Raw genomic sequence first — 16,295 nt, 5'->3', positions numbered from 1 at the left:
TTCACCTTCAACATAACTAGTGATATGGATGGAGTAACATTTGCCATGTTGCTGTGTGTTTTCTATGTCTCACGTTTTGTTTGGTCCTCTGTTTCCCCTTCACTGACTTCATTTGTTTGTAATACTTTTGATGTAATGATGACAGGTCTTGTTTCTGGAAAAAATTCTTTCTTTTTCAAGGATTGTTAATAAAATATCCCAGTTGATTTTGCATAATCATTGAAGCCATACTTGCTATTGGATAAGACTGTCTTTTCCATCTTCCCCTATGGACTCCTTGCTGTCCAGCTCATCTCACCCCTGCTTGAAGAATTAGGTAAAAAAGTGATTATTTAACATCTGGACAATGGAAAATTCTAGTAAGGCATGTATAAAGATTATTAAATTACAATGTGAGAGGGAATAATTTTTCTTCTTATTGTCAGCTCCAGAGTAAGGGAAAGATTTTGATGGCTATCACCATTTTAATACTAAAAAAATTAAAAATAGAATGTTAAATTTTTAAAAGGTACAGGGTACCATGTTCTCTATGATATCAAGTATATCAAAATAGAAATAAGTACAAAATAAGCATGTATGCTCAGAAAAGGGACAATTTGATGTATTTTCTAGTGTAATGACTGTTTTTAAATTATTTTTCTGTTTTTCAGAGTGTCTACAATGTGTATATGTTTCCTTTTACCCTATTTCTTTCCTGATTTAAAAATGGATACTCACTTATTTAAAAACATGTCAAATAATATAACTATTCTGAAGAAGAAGATAGAAGTCACCTGTAGTCCTCATTGATCACTGCTATTTGGTGAACATTTTTCTTGACATCTGCCTATGAATTATTACATTAATTTTATAAAAGTAAAAAAAGGCACCACAAAGCATAGGAAAGCGAATGTTGCACCTATGCTCTGGATCTTATGAATAACAAATTCTGATGTATGTCATTTATTTTATAGCAAATATATCCAGATTCTTTTTTAGTACCTCCCCTGTGTATTCTCATCCTGGGAGAGAAAACACAGGGCATTGGGGACATGTGCTGACACAAATTAGTACAAGACCTTCTAAATAACCTTTTCATAACTCAGCTTGTTTCTTCTGCAAAAATACCTCAGTCACCCCACAGCATGGTTTGAAGATGAAAACATGTATAAGATGAACATGTGTGATTACTACTAAAACTCCTTCCTATATTTTCTTCTAGCCCTTATATGTTAAATAATTTTATTTTGTTGAATTATAGGTTAAATAAAAAAAATAACCCTTTCCCCCTCACTTCTTAGTATTTTTTGTTTCTCACCATGTGGTCCAATGTATTGTTATACAACAGACTATTTATTAATAAAACATCTCATTAGAAAGAGATATGTAGTAATATGGATTCTGTGGTTTTTGTGTCAAGTTTGCAAAAGACTAATCACATTGCTGTATTGTGTACAGGAAACACCACAGACATACTTAGTTTGCTTGTTTTTTCCTTTTAGACTATCAAAGTGAAAATCTACTAAGGAGCTAAAAAAAAGTTGGAGCTTTGGAAGAAATACTGATCTTGGATACAATTTATGTACTTAAAATCACAGCAATCCCATTCTTCTTTGAGTCATTTAAAAAAACTAATAGGTAAGACAGGATGCTCCTTTATCTTTGACGTATGATATGCAGCTGATGCACAAGATAAGAAAGAATTATACCAAAAATACCAAACCTCTGACCTCAAATCAGTGTGCAGGATACAACATATCTTGGATATTCAAAATACTCTTTTATTATCTCATCTATTTCTATCAGTTTGATGACTATGACCTGATAAATGATCTTTAAAAATGGGTTTAAGTTAGGCATCTCATAAATTACTAGAGTCTACAAGGTTGCACTTCATTTGTTTTTGAAGGAGATTAAAGCATTTTATTCTAATGCATTTGACCAATAAAAGTCTTATAGAAATGCACATATCTTTAAGTTACTCATTTTAGTAAGTTTATTCTGAGGTAAATAAAAAATACACAATGCAATATATCTTATATCAGACTATGCTGAAAACTTTATTGGAGTGATATGATACATGTTTCAGGGCAGTAGTTATTATACACAATAGTTTTCTTTTTAATCAAATGGAAACGATTCTTCATACTGTCTGCTAACAATTTTACAGCCTCACAGTAGTAATACACAGTACACCATTCTCTCCACAGGCCAATGTTTCCTATGAAGAAAGCAGAGACAGCTGTTGCATCCTGAAAGAAGGCCAGGAGGTGTCAGAATTAAATGCGAAGGATCAGGATATCCTGTGTGAAATTATTCCAGTATGAAGAAGACCTGATGTGTTGCTGCTTCAAATGACTGTTTTTACTTGAGACAAAGTATATTAAACTCCAGGAAATTAGCCCCAGCGAATTAGCAAGTAAGAATATACTTTTATTTAATCAACAATTTACTTGTGCAAAGTACATGTGTTAGTATTGCATGTGGGTATGATGTGGTCTAAGGGAGCTTGTGGTGTTTTGAGGAGGAAGGGTGTATATATAAAAGATAAGTAGCTTCATTTCCTCTCCCCTGTTCCATTTTCTTTTCTCTCAAGATGCAAGCTGCCAGGGTTGGCCGGGGGCAGGGGGAGGGGGCATGACAGGAAGACTGCCACCTGGAACTGGACCTACCATGCTACTATCTATCTCTCAGAAAGCCATGATCAGTTTCCGTGTGGGGCTTACCTTCTGCTGGGTTCTGCTGTGGAGGAACAATATGTCAATTTTCTTCATTCAATCTCTCTCTTAAAAAATGGGGGGTGGGAAAAAGTAATGTCTACTGGGAATTGTTCAAGAGGATACCTGGCTTTCATTCTGTGTTATCTGGAAGATCTCTCTTTAAAATGTTGTCCTCAGTCTATATGCACAGAGCAAATTGAAATAAAAGATTAAGCATTGAGTATCAGTCTTTTGCAGAAGAGCTTCTAAAATTCCACTTAGTCTTTTTTTTTTTCCATGAAGATGTGACTTGAAATATGGTAAAATCAAATATCATAGTTAGGAGTGTCACTGGTCCCTAGTTTACTGTCATGAGTTCCATGGTGTGTCAGAGAATTAAAGGATTTCCAAATCTCAACCCACCAGAAAAAAACATGCAACCACGCAAAGTCCTGCAAGACGCACGAGGCTTATAATGGCCTTGCCAAGGAAGTTCCAAATCAAAACAAAACATCCCCACTGTGCACTTGAGAAGAGAAGATACCGACTGGAAGGCAGAAGGCAGAAAGATTCTGCAAATGGGCTCTGCCTTCTCCTGCCTAGTCCTCACAGCACTGAAATCCTCCAACCGGTGGCAGGAGGGACATGCAAGGAAGTCTTACATAAAGTTCTGAACTCATTAGTTTTGGGGAAAATGTTTTAATATATTTAAAAAGGAAAAACTGATCTCAAAGCAGAGTACATTTGAAGTGATAACTCACCCTTCCATATTTTTCAGTATGGTAAATTTTTGGCAAGAAGTGCTTATGTGATATGGGGTGGGGCCAAGCTGATCTGGGGTGTAGTGAATTCAGGGGTTAAGCTCAGGACATTTATAGAGGCAGAATTATACATTCCCATGAATTAAGAACTGGACCTCCTGGTGTCAGATGTCAAGAAGACAATGGGGCTGGGGCTTAAGAGCCAACATATGCTCCTTCAGGTTTCCTTAAGGTCGATGGTAAAAGGCTGTAGTTGGAATTTCTAAATTCAAGATTAAATTTTAATATGAGGATCAAAGATGCTGATTTGTTCACCAGATTATAATGTTAGACATTTGCTCTATTTTTATTGTTTTACATAAGATGTTGCACAATAGTGCTTCCATTTGGGAAACAGCAGAATTGAGTGTTTTGCAATGTACTGCAGAATTAACATCTAGGGGTGGTTTCAGAAGTTCTGTGTAGGAAAGGCTTAGGGAGAGTAGTTTGATATGAAAGGGGTTTCCCAGTGGACTCTTCTTGAAACTGTGTTTGAATTAAAAAATCTGCTGTTAAATTAAATTAAAAGATAGCATCAGTCTGAAGACTTTATAGCCCTCTTAATTTTTTGGATTATTAAATCCATGGCTGAGGATGGGGATTGTGGGGTGTTGATGGCCACATCCTACCAGTCCTTCCTGTAACCTTTGGTGCAGTTGTTGACAGTCTCCCACAAAGGGTTGTAAATCGGGTAAAGATATTCCTTCTTTGAAGTACAAGGCATTTTGTTCCCATTACATTATGCCTATATCATGTTATGCCTTTAGAGTGTCGGAGAACCAAGGCCTGAAATCACATATAAATGATCAGTTCACTGAAGCTGATATTCACAGCAGAGAACACATGTGAACAGATTTTTCTCCAATAGTCTTGAAAATCTCCCTTGGTGGCAGTGGGGGGATGACTAATGCAGAGGACGTGAGAAGCATTGAAAGTAAATGAAGGATGCATAGGATATTATTTTGTAAAAAAAAAGGATTTGCCAGAAGCCTCTTCATTTGAACAATAATGTGACCGCACCTAGAGCATGAGTCATGTTCTGAGCCTGGGTCTTCCCTAGTTTTCTCAGTGTTGTGTGAAGCTAGATAGTTTTTTCACACGGAGCAGATTACCACAGGTCTGACAAAGACATTACCCTCTACCACACTGCATGGAAGCTGGAGGGGTGGCCGTTCACCCCATAAACTGTGGCCTTTTCAGGGGATGCTGGGAGAGAATGTGGGCACAGCTTTTCACAGCCGCTACAACCCAGCTTAGGCAAACACTGTGCAACCACCTTTGGCTTTTGGTGTAGATATTTGTTTTCCAATTGAGTCTAGATATTGGTTTTGTAAAAGGAAAAGAGAATAGATATATTTATAGGTATTTGCATGTGTAGGTACATTTATTATGATTGACTAGGCATCAAATTATGCAAAAAAAATCTCCCCTTACAAGCCTCATTTTAAGCATACTCATGACATGGAAATATTCAGAGATTAAATTGCCCATGACTCTAAGGCTTAGATAAAATAATCGAATAAACTGGACAACTGAATTTCAAGTTGGATCACACAAATGACAAATATTTGCAAAGGATGAACTTTCATAATCTTGCTCTAGAGCTCTGGATTCCTAGAGAAAGTAAAATAGATTCTCTGTGGCTGTAAAAGTCAGATTTTCATTGTGTCACCCTTTATATTTTCTTACTTTCAACTCCTTGCTTCTCCTGAATTTTTATATAATTTTCTTAATATTAAAGAAAGGCTATAATTCTAGAAATTGAAATTGAAGAATGAGGGACTATGTAGCATTATATCTTCTGGGCTTGAGACTTTAAAGCATAATTTGAAATATGATTATATTTTGTGTATTTATGTATGTATATATATCTAACATGTTGTATCTCTGTATATCTATCATCTATCTATTGTCTATTATTATCACCTAATCTATTTCAATAGTGTGCTGAAGCCAGTTTATACTGGTTCATGAGAGCTGACAGATGAATTTTCAGGAGTTTTGCAAGCTGGTTAGCATTATTTTAGTAGCTTGGATATGGCTATGGCAAGACTATTTAAATCATGGAAATTGGCAAATGATACAAATTGGGGGTTATTTTTCCTCCTGGAGACCCAGCTGTTGAATAATTTACCAATATACCATTCTAAGTTTGGTCTGGAAAGGGACTTCATACATATTTTAGTTCACAGTAGAAGAAATAATCAATTTTGTAAATTACCAAAGTTAAAAGTTTTTGGCATAAACACAGTCTTAGATAGCACTCACTTTTCTTATTAATATGTGCTTTAGTATAAAATAATAGAGTTTAGTATATTTCTTAATCATTGACTATGTATTAGTACTGAACATTTGTACTGTTGACTTTTATTTTAATCAAAACATCCACATATACATCTTTTAGATAGTTGCAGAGCTATGCACTAAAACTAAATATTATTGAAAATGAATGAGTGAATGAATGAAAATGGATGAATCAAATTTTTCCTATTGGTGTAGCTTTTGTGTTTATTTTGGTCACTTTTGTCAAATGCTGTCATTTGGTATTTTTGAGGTATTTTGTATTTGATTTGTGTTTGTGCATTCATGTGTGTGTGTGTACATGTGTGTTTACATAGACATACAGTTGCTCACATATATACACACATAAAGCTCAACAAATAATAGTATTAGGGAAAAGTGATATCTGGTTCATTAAACATTCTACTTGAAAACTGGGAACGGCTTATGTTAAAAATTATGCCAGGCTTATCAGTAGTTATTTCATCTGTCCCCATGGCTGTCTTTTCAAACAAGTTTAAAATGCCGTTGTTTCCATCTTTCCCCTCTGGTTAATATATTTGGTTTAAATGCATGTGAATTCTTTGCCAAGAGGCCAAGTGTGAATTTAAATTCACCTGTTAGATTAACTTCTAAGAATGTGCTGAGATTGGAGCAATGCTGCCAAACAGGCTGTGCACCGGAGTTGTGCAACATGGTGACTCTTAATAAGAGAGACCTGAATTCTGTTGGGAAAAGAAAGAACATATGGGAAAAATGACTTCTGAACCTGGAGATAGGTAATGGGAATGAAGGAAATTCCCAAAGTGGACATTTCTGAACACTGACAGGCCAGCAGGAGGATATCAAATCTCTGGAAGATTGAGCCTTCTAGTATTGATGATCTTGGCATTCCCTAGGTGCATGGCTTTGGTCGTTGGATCTTAGACATAGATGTGGAGAACCATGAGGTAGACCAACTCTGAGTCCTTGGAGAATTCCTTGGAAATTAGTTTTAAAAGTGAAATCCATAGCATTTAATTTCTCCCTTGATTTGATGCTTTTGAGAAAAGTAGAATACAGGACTTTCTGGATAAGGTGCTGGACAGGTGCTGGTCTTGCGATGGTCAGCCAGGTGTGAGACGGAGTTGTTGCACAAGTATCAGCAAATTTTACAGCAGTAGTTCACACATGCAGCTATGATACATTCATTCATTGTTACTTTCCTAAGAAACAGAGCCACCTAGGAGCTTATTATGATACAGTAGAGTCTGATGCACCATAGTGATTACTTCAGGAGCAAAGAAGCTCATACAGAGGTGTGATATCTCTCTGTCGGGGCAAAGTTTCAAGCCTAAAATTGTTTAAAATACATTTCTGGAGTTCTATTTAAATATGATTATGCCACACTAAAAAGCAGTGGCTTCTTGGTAAAATGCAATACTGAAATGGAATGCTGCCTTTCATAAAAAAAAAAGAAATGTGTTTGGAAAATTAAATACCTTTTAAAAAATTAAAAATAAACATACTCTCACAGCTTGAGGGTTTAAGTGAACCATGTGCCAAGGAGTTGAGAAAAGTCCTACTTTTGGTCACATCCTGGGACCCCTAACGTTCAAAAGCCTCTCAGCAAAGGTGACTTCAGCGTTTTCAGGGCATAAGCCTGCGCTGTCCCGTTCTGTTCAGAAGCCGTCGTAGCATATTCCACACATACCATGACTTGTCATGTCAAATCGGTGGTACGCCCCACAAAACTGCTGTGAAGTGTTTTCAGCATAAAGTTTTGAGTCTTAGGGCTCATGTCAAAATTAAGCATGTTCTATGAAAGCTTAAATTAATCCATTCAGTGAGCTGCTTTTAAGCAAGTCTAGCTTGATTTTTCCATCAGTTCAACAGTTTCCAAACACTTTAGGAAAAAAACAAACCCACACTTCCCAAGTACAGAACCCAACACAAAGATGTTGAATGTATTCTTTGTGACTTAATTCTATTTTCAGTCTATATTTTATATATACGTTAATCAGAACAATTTTCTCATTTGAACAGGGAGAAGTGATTGTTTTCGGTTAATTCCTTTCTTGTCATTTACATATGTTAACTATCATGCTGAATGTGGCTATCCATCAGGAATCAATGGAAAAAGCTTAATTTATCAATGATCATAAAAGTCTTTTTATGCATTCCTTAAATACTCTGAATGCTGATTTAATATATAAATATATGTGTACATGTTATTCTTCATCTTCAAAACACTTTGTAATTTTACTTAAATAACACAAATAACTAATTATTTAAAAATATTTTCATCATTTTATAAAATATATCTTTATGGTATTGTTTTTGGATCTTCTTTGATGTGTTATTTTCCAAGTGATTAATCCCTGATGGATTATGTAAAGTTACGTGACTATGTCTTTAATTGTATTAATAAATTTCTTGTCACATATTTGAGGCAAACCTGAGGATAGATCATCGAATAATTATTATTTTTTTCTCCTATTAAATATGTCATTTCTCCATTTTCTTCTTTAGTGGTCTTTTGAAGAATCCAATCTGTTGAGAAAATACCAAATAGTAACACAATTAATTATTTGAATTTACATAAATAAATACTAATTTACTTGGATAAAATTTAATTTAATACTATGTTAGTGATTCTGGGCATACAAATAATTAATATAATTGACAGGATTTTTTTTTCATTGACCTATTAAGTAATACTGAATGTCAAGAAATGACATTTATCAAATTGCTATTTCATCTTAAACTTTTTTGTTGGTTAAATATAATCATGTCTCCTAGTAAAAACTAGTACATGGAGTGAACTAACTTTATTATTATTTTTTTAAGATTTTATTTATTTATTATGAGAAACAGAGAGACAGAGAGGTAGAGACACAGGCAGAGGGAGAAGAAGCCTCCACGCAGGGAGCCCGATGTGGGACTTGACCCCGGGTCTCCAAGATCAGGCCCTGGGCCGAAGGCAGCACTAAACCGCTGAGCCACCCAGGCTGCCCGAGTGAACTAACTTTAAAAGGTGCTGGGAAGACATTTGGGAAGACATACAAACTACAGTTAGCTGGCACTAAATGGGACTTTCCCACCATCTTTTTTCTCACAGATATGGCAGAGAAATTCCATCAAATCACTGATGGTCATAAATTGAGGTCATTAGAGCTGGTGGGGAATTTGGCACATGTACTATGGTTTGAGAGGTGGGGGAGATATTGTCTGGATTAACTTTAAATGTGTTAGAACATCTGCCTTTATAGGTTGACAGGAAGTACCTCTTGAAAAACATGCTGTATCATTTGAATATGAAAAGGATCTCACTGAACATAGAAGAAATTTCACCCAGAGGTGAATGTGGGTAACTTTTCATTATATTTTGTTATTTGGGGCATTATAAAAATTATGTGCTTTATTTATTTCCTATTGTACATTATAATAAAAATAAGTATAGGGGCTGGAAATGACCTTTGTAATAATCTCATCTAAAACCTGGATGGCTCAGTTGGTTAAGCATCTGCCTTTGGCTGAGGTCATGATCCCAGTGTCCTGGGAATCCATCAAGCTCAGCATCTGGCTCTCCTCCCCACTCATTCTCTGTTGCTATCTCTCTCTCTCTCTCTCAAATAAATAAATAAAATCTTTAAAAAATAAAATATGGGTATTTTAAATAAAAGGAAATAAGGGTCCTCAAGAGTTTTTTTTAAAGTCTGTGTATTTTTTTTTAAATTAGAGAGCAGATTATAATAGTTCAGACAATGAGTTAATTCTTTGAAAGTATGGTACCTCCATATAATTTTAATCATGAAATTATGGTAAATTATGCAAGGGAATGATATATTTTAAAAAATCATTACTGAGTAACTGCTTAGATGGGATAAATGGTCAAAAATGCAGTTTTAAGTTAAAGACGGTAACTTCCTTATGTCTTCCACCATGGCAGGGCTTTATGTCTTCCATCATATCAGAACCTAGTTGGTGGCAGATGAGGAAAAGGTGACAACAGACAAACATGAAAAAATATGAAAAAACAATAAATTTGTCCTGCAGTTCTATGTCTCAGAGTTTTTCTCTTTAAGCCAACAATAAAAGTTCTGGATTCATAAACTATCAGGCCTACAATGTTCTGAATTGAAAATAAATCAGACAAGGCTTTTTACAGAAACAGGTGGTAAATTGTAAGACTTTTCTTTCTCTCTTGTCCTTCTTTCAGATTTATTTATTTATTTGAGATAAAGAGAGAGAGAGCTAGCAGGGGGGAGGTGCAGAGGGAGAAGGAGAGAGATGAATCCCAAGCAGACTCCCTGATGAGCATGGAGATGTAGGGCTCAATCTCACAACTCAGATCTGGGCTCAGATCTGGGCTCAGATCTGGGCTGAAATCAATAGTTGGATGCTCAACTGACTGATCCACTTAAGTGCTCTATTTTAAAACTTAATTGTGTTATCTGAACTTTTCCACTAAACTAATTCTATTGACAGGGTTGTAGGTGGAAATTGGGTCATAAGAGTGGAGACTAGGTAAAACAGTACATAGCTTAAAACTGGCTGGGGCTGATACCAGCCGAAATTAAAAACAAGTTAAGTTTGTTTTCAGTGTCCAGACTTACAACTTTCACTTTCCTTCTTTGCTTTTCCATATTTACTTATTGGTAAGTATTAGATCTTATTTATGCTTCCTTAGTTCAAAACCCTATGGCAAAGGGTCAGATTTAACAGTACCTGGTAGAAATTACGTGCTTACTGACTATAATATGGAATAAATGTTGAATGAATAAATTTAACTAATATATAAAAGACTAAAAAATGGTGGTGCTATCCCCCATCCACATCAACCAAGGATATACATATTGGATGAAGAATAAAGCTTTAGGATTAGTAAATAAATCATCAGTGATGGAACTTTAGGCATCAGTATGAAATCCAATTAAGAGAGAAAAATGTTCTGCTTTCTTAGAGTTCCTCTGTGGGCTGAGTCTCATTCCATTCTCTTGGTTATATTGGCCTGACTGGACTTCTCCCTCAATGTGTGGTACTATATTCCAGAACATGTTTCTCCATCTATTTAAACCTGTGTCCCCTAAAAGCCTTCCTCCTCTTCCTCCTCCTCCTCCTCCTCCTCCTCCTCCTCCTTCTTCTTCTTCTTCTTCTTTCTTCTTCCTTCTTCCTTCTTCCTTCTTCTTTTTAAAGATTTTATTTATTTATTCATGAGACACACACACACACACACACAGAGGCAGGAACATAGGCAGAAGAAGCAGGATCCCTGTGGGGAGCCCAATGTGGGATTCAATCCCAGGATACCGGGGTCATGACCTGAGCCAAACAACAGCCACTCAACCACTGAGCCACCCAGGCATCCCAAGCCTTCTCTCTTCAATAGTAAGTATATTAAGCTACTACTAAGATTTTGAAAAACTTTAATTTCTACCATGTGCACTGCAAGGATAAATGATATAAAGACTGTGCTTTTTGAAATAGATTCATAGCTCCAGGAAGAATCTGGCCTGTCCCCTGTATGGAGCCTGAAAGTTCCAATGAATTTCCAAAGTGGTCAGATTTGGAAGAAGCAAGAAGAAAGGATAGTCCCGAGGTTTCTGCTCCAGGTCATATTAGTGTAAAAAGATCCCTGGGGATGAGAGTAGCTCTTTTGAGTGTATTGCAGACCAAATACATGCTTCGGGGAAGTTCAACATGGATTTGAAGCAGGAGGAGGGGCAATTAATCTTTTTTAGTATAATGGAGCTGCTGAAAGTCTGAATCCAATCAGGGACTCTCATTCCAAAACAAAATATTTTTATACATTTCTGAAAGTTCATGAACCTCTTGAACAAAACCCAATTCCTGGAGTTCCAGAATAAAGAGCACTGCCCATAGCCTCTAGCAGTGGGAGATACTGGAAATGGATGGGCTTCGCTGACAGATCGTCTCTTGCATCCAGTCCTTTACTAGCTGGTAATCTTGGGAGTTACTTAACTACTCTTTGTTTTAATGTCATCAAATATGAGATGCAGTTAAAATACATAGTTGGAAAGGTTGTAAGGAAAGCAAGAGCAAATAAAAGGAAGAGAGAACACAAAGTAAGGGTTTCATTAATGGTGTTGGCACCGAAGTAAAATGGTCTGGATTTAGGTCCTTGCTCTGAACCTGATAAATCATGTGGCTTCAGGGAACATATTTAACTCTTGTACATGTCAGTGTCCTCATTAACAAAATGAGGCTCGGGGCCCTGTCTTTCTCAGAAGGTTGATGTTAACTTTAAAGTGGAAAAGTTTAAATAGTTCTTATATGCGGAAGGCCCACAGTCTGTTCTAATTCTCTTCCTGTCTACTGTAAAGTCACAGTTCTGACTGCTGGGTCTCCCACTGAAGTGGTTGAACTAACCACCTCTCCTGGTCAGATGGTCAGAGCAGTCCAAATGTTGCTAAATGACCTTCCTTTCTGGGCCAGAAGAGATCCAAGAAGCCAGCAGAATGTATCAACAAAACATTTACTGGATGGAAGAATGTGTTTATTTTTACCTTTATGCTCCTTCAGGCTGGTGACCAAAAAACCAGTGGAATAAACCATATTTGTTTTAAGCAGAGATATGCCACCAGAGAAAACCTATCCAAGTACCAGCTCTGGCTTTCCTTTTCCCTCCTAAAACTATATGGGCAAGTGCAATGCTCAGAATAGAAGAGCACACTGGAAGAAATCAACAATTAAATGCTCTCTGTAATAGAGGTGCAGATAAGTGAAGAAACCATTCTTTACTTCAAGCACAGCCTCAACCCCACTAAGCCAGGTCTTGGGTACCACGTTGTGGCAAAACCAGGTATTACAGACACAGCATTGATAATCCTGTAAACTGAGGGGAGGAGCTGGAGGTTTGAGAAAGCAAGGAATTCTGTCTTAGAGACTTTGCTGGAGAAAAGCTATTTACTGAACTAAGTGCTACTGACCTACATCTTTAACTTGGCTTTCTTTATCATCCTCTATGAGTGTAATCCACCCCTCCCAAAAGAAAGTTAGTTATTGTAAGAGAGTCAAAAAGGATAGGAATAGTTGGCAATTTTGTGGGACAGAACTTTTTTATTGAAACTGTTTGATTAAAAGAGAATTCTGCTGCTCTGGTATTGGAAAAATAAATATGTAACCACAACCTGGTTTAGCAAAGTTCAGCTATTCAATAAAACAACTTGGTAAAACATAGAGTGGTATTATGCTAGTATAAACACCAATTTGATGTTTCATTAGAAAAACATTAAATTCAACTTTTCAATGGGATTTTATTCTTTATTAAATTTAGTATAAATGCTATGGTCTTAGTTCTCTTTATAATTCTCAAGGTAATAGACATATAAAGGTCTTTTACAATCCTAACCTCCAGAGAGACTCATCATGATTTTTGGATTTGTTGATTTATTTTTTCTTTTATAAAACTGGGATTAAGTTGTGCACCACGTTTGAGATATACATTTTTTCTTTTGTCTTGGTCACCCCTTCAATATTTTTAATGGGTGTATACTACTATATTACACAGCATGGATAAATAATAATTTATTTCACCAATTTGCTGTTGATAGTTGAAATAGGAAGTCAAAGGAACTTTGGTTCTTACCTTCCACAGTGCTAATATAAGCAGCATTAATAGCAATAATCCAGCAAAGGCACTCAACAGGATGACCCATAATGGCACTCTGCCTGGCAGCCCATCTTTGGATATTTGAATGGCAAACTGAAATTTATTAAACAAGACTGTTAACATTGATAAACACCTGTTATAACTCCTGGTATGTTGAGTTCTTGCAGGTAATTTTCTAGCAAACAATGTACTTAATCTTATATTTAAAAATGCCCTTCATCTATTCAAAATCTCTAAGCATGTCAAATTTATTATTACCCCAAATATTTATGATTGTGTGCTCTAGAAATGTATACATAAAGAATAAACTGTCTATGAATCAGAATGCTCAGGAGCAGAGGTGAATTTAACTCAGTAAGAACCAAGAGAAATATATATTTTAAAGATTTATTGATGGACTTTACTGCATTATCATGATGGTTAAAGTTTAGGCTGGAGCATTACCACAGGTTGTTGACATAAAAACCTGAGTAGGTCTTTTTCTAATTCTAATTTTAATGTGCTTTATTTTTTGTCTACAAATTTACATATGATTTTCATATAGTAAAATGCACAAATCTCAAGTGTACAGATAACATGAATTTTCGTGCATATATTCACTCCCATATACTTTTTATCATAACACACTGTCTCTGCCAAACGACTTTAGTCTATAAATTATGTCTTAACTGAAGCAAAACTTTGAAGTAAACAGCTTTTGGTGTTCCAGCTACTCAGCGTAGCATCCAAATCACAGTGAAACTTGTCTGCCTTGTGTCTCATCCCTGGGTTTCTGAGAAAAAAAACTAATTCAGCGTAGATATCAATGATGATAGCTCAAGTTTTTGTATTTGCTTGTAACAGGGAACATCTCAATTCCTAAAGCTAGAGGGAAGATTGGAGGTAAGAAAGAAAATGAACAGGGGAGATATTTACAAATGTTGGATAATGATACAAACTCAGATCGCTCTGTGTGGGTCACTGCTGATGCTCTGGGAACACAGAGCTGGCATAAGTGTACATCATACAGAGTAAGATCTTTCAAGACAGATTTTAAATACAACTGAAACAATTCCCTGAACTTACAGATACAGAAACTGAAATCTGGATGAGATCAGTGACTTCTCTAAGATCACACAATTACAAAATGATCACTTTTAGTAATTTTAACAATGTAGGTATAATTTTCCTTTATGGTAAGATGCTGAATAATAATTCCATGGGGAATTTTACACTAACATTTAGGGAAAATAAAGCTAATTATAACATTTCAACAAAACATATCTAGGAATCAAAGGTACTCTTTTCCAATATAATACATTCTCATTTTGGGGGAGGAGAGGTGCTTACTGGTAAAATTTTGGCTTCTCTGCATGTGGAACAACTTTGCATCTATCAGTGCTCTTTAAAATGTAAGTAAACATTATATGCATATATTATTTAAAAGTTAATACTTACCAGGGGTCAAAAACATTGGAATTATTTGAAATAAGTATTAATTTGAAATAAGAAATTTTTAAACAACATCTGAATGTTAGGTAGCTTCCAAAAAAATTATATAAGTCATACTATCCATGTGGGATATTTAAGCCCCCGCATGATAAGAGGAGAAATGCTTATATAATCCACATCTATAATAAGTCTCTGGCTTTATTTTGTAATAAAACAGGAGAAAAGATCTCAAATCATTTTATTTTTACCAAGGACTGAAGCAAGCATTTGTATGAGGGAGTAATATTTCATTTTTGCTTCAGATTTCCCAATGACTAAATGAAGGAAACCTTTCAAAATTTACATTTATTTCTGTACAGGGTACAGTCATTTTCTGTAAAGTGTTTTTCAAGTCTGCTCTTCAGATGTCAACTGCATTTTATAATGTCAGTTTTTTAAGGAGGAAAATCACAAATGCATCATTTGTTATCAAGGTAAAAGTAAAAACATCAATTTATTGTGATAGTTACAAGCAGTAAAGTCAAACATCACATGTTAATTGTAAATATCATGATTTTTCCCAGTTTCTTACAAAGAAAACTGAAATCACACTCGAAGCTAATTAAGTATAATTTGAAGCAAAAAGTGTCTGTTACTTAGTGACTAGCTAGTCATTGCTTTAGGTTCTATAAGCTATTATAATACATTATGTCACAAAATTCGGAGTGAAATGTATAATGTTTTTCAAAACTTAGAGCTGCACTTACTTCTCTTTTTTGATTGCCAGTACTTAAAATCAGGGATGTATTTTCACTTTGAAGGTCTGCTCTTACAGTAAGATTTAAGCTGGAAAAACGTGCCTGAAAAGAAAACAGGATATATTTTCAATATATTATGCTAATCACAGTGAGAGCTAGTTACGTGTGAGTAGTAAAATTTTTAAAATTGGGATTTACCTGAGAGATTTAAAAACACTGGTTTTGTTAACATTCTAATGGAACTGGTGGTTTCAAATGATGACCCATCCCTCTTTTCTCCACTCAAATTGTCACTTAGATCCTTGTTATAGAACGGAACAATTTTCTAAATCATTTCCTTCAGATTTATTATTAGCAAAAATAAACCTCAAACCCTGCCTCCCTTTCATATAGCTAGGTACACTCTATTAATGAACTTTATATAGGAGCTTGTGTAGGATTGCACATTATACATGAAATTGCCAATATCCAACAGTCTGTGACTTACAAAAATAGCAACTTTAATATGATCAAACCTAAAAAATGGAAATCTCATATAATTAACCAAACACTTCTAAGAGAGAAAGAAATCATATAAAATACAAAGGATTAAGTTTTAAAGTAACTTGTCAGACAGATTTGACTATTAGGAGCTAAAAAAATAATCTATTTTACTTCTATATGTGTGTATATATATATAAATATAGTATATATAAATGTATGTGTATATATAGTATATATAAATGTGTGTGTATATATACATCCTATATATAGG

General features: G+C 35.2%; 1 protein-coding gene across 1 annotated transcript in view; it reads right to left on the bottom strand.

Annotated features, from left to right (window-relative positions):
- Positions 1-2,015: 2,015 nt before the first annotated feature.
- Positions 2,016-16,295, bottom strand: part of ITGA1 (integrin subunit alpha 1) — a 167,224-nt gene continuing 152,944 nt past the window's right edge. The window contains exons 27-29 of the mRNA XM_055324892.1: positions 15,551-15,643; positions 13,350-13,466; positions 2,016-8,290 (exon numbers count right to left, since the gene is read on the bottom strand). Coding sequence (XP_055180867.1) covers positions 8,246-8,290; positions 13,350-13,466; positions 15,551-15,643 — 255 coding nt within the window. The 3' untranslated portion in view covers positions 2,016-8,245. The remainder of the gene's footprint in view (positions 8,291-13,349; positions 13,467-15,550; positions 15,644-16,295) is intronic.

This window comes from Nyctereutes procyonoides, unplaced genomic scaffold (genome assembly GCF_905146905.1).
Source record: "Nyctereutes procyonoides isolate TBG_1078 unplaced genomic scaffold, NYPRO_anot_genome, whole genome shotgun sequence".
Taxonomy (NCBI): domain Eukaryota; kingdom Metazoa; phylum Chordata; class Mammalia; order Carnivora; family Canidae; genus Nyctereutes; species Nyctereutes procyonoides.
Note: the sequence above shows the minus strand (reverse complement) of the source record. Positions and strands in the feature narration are given on the sequence as shown.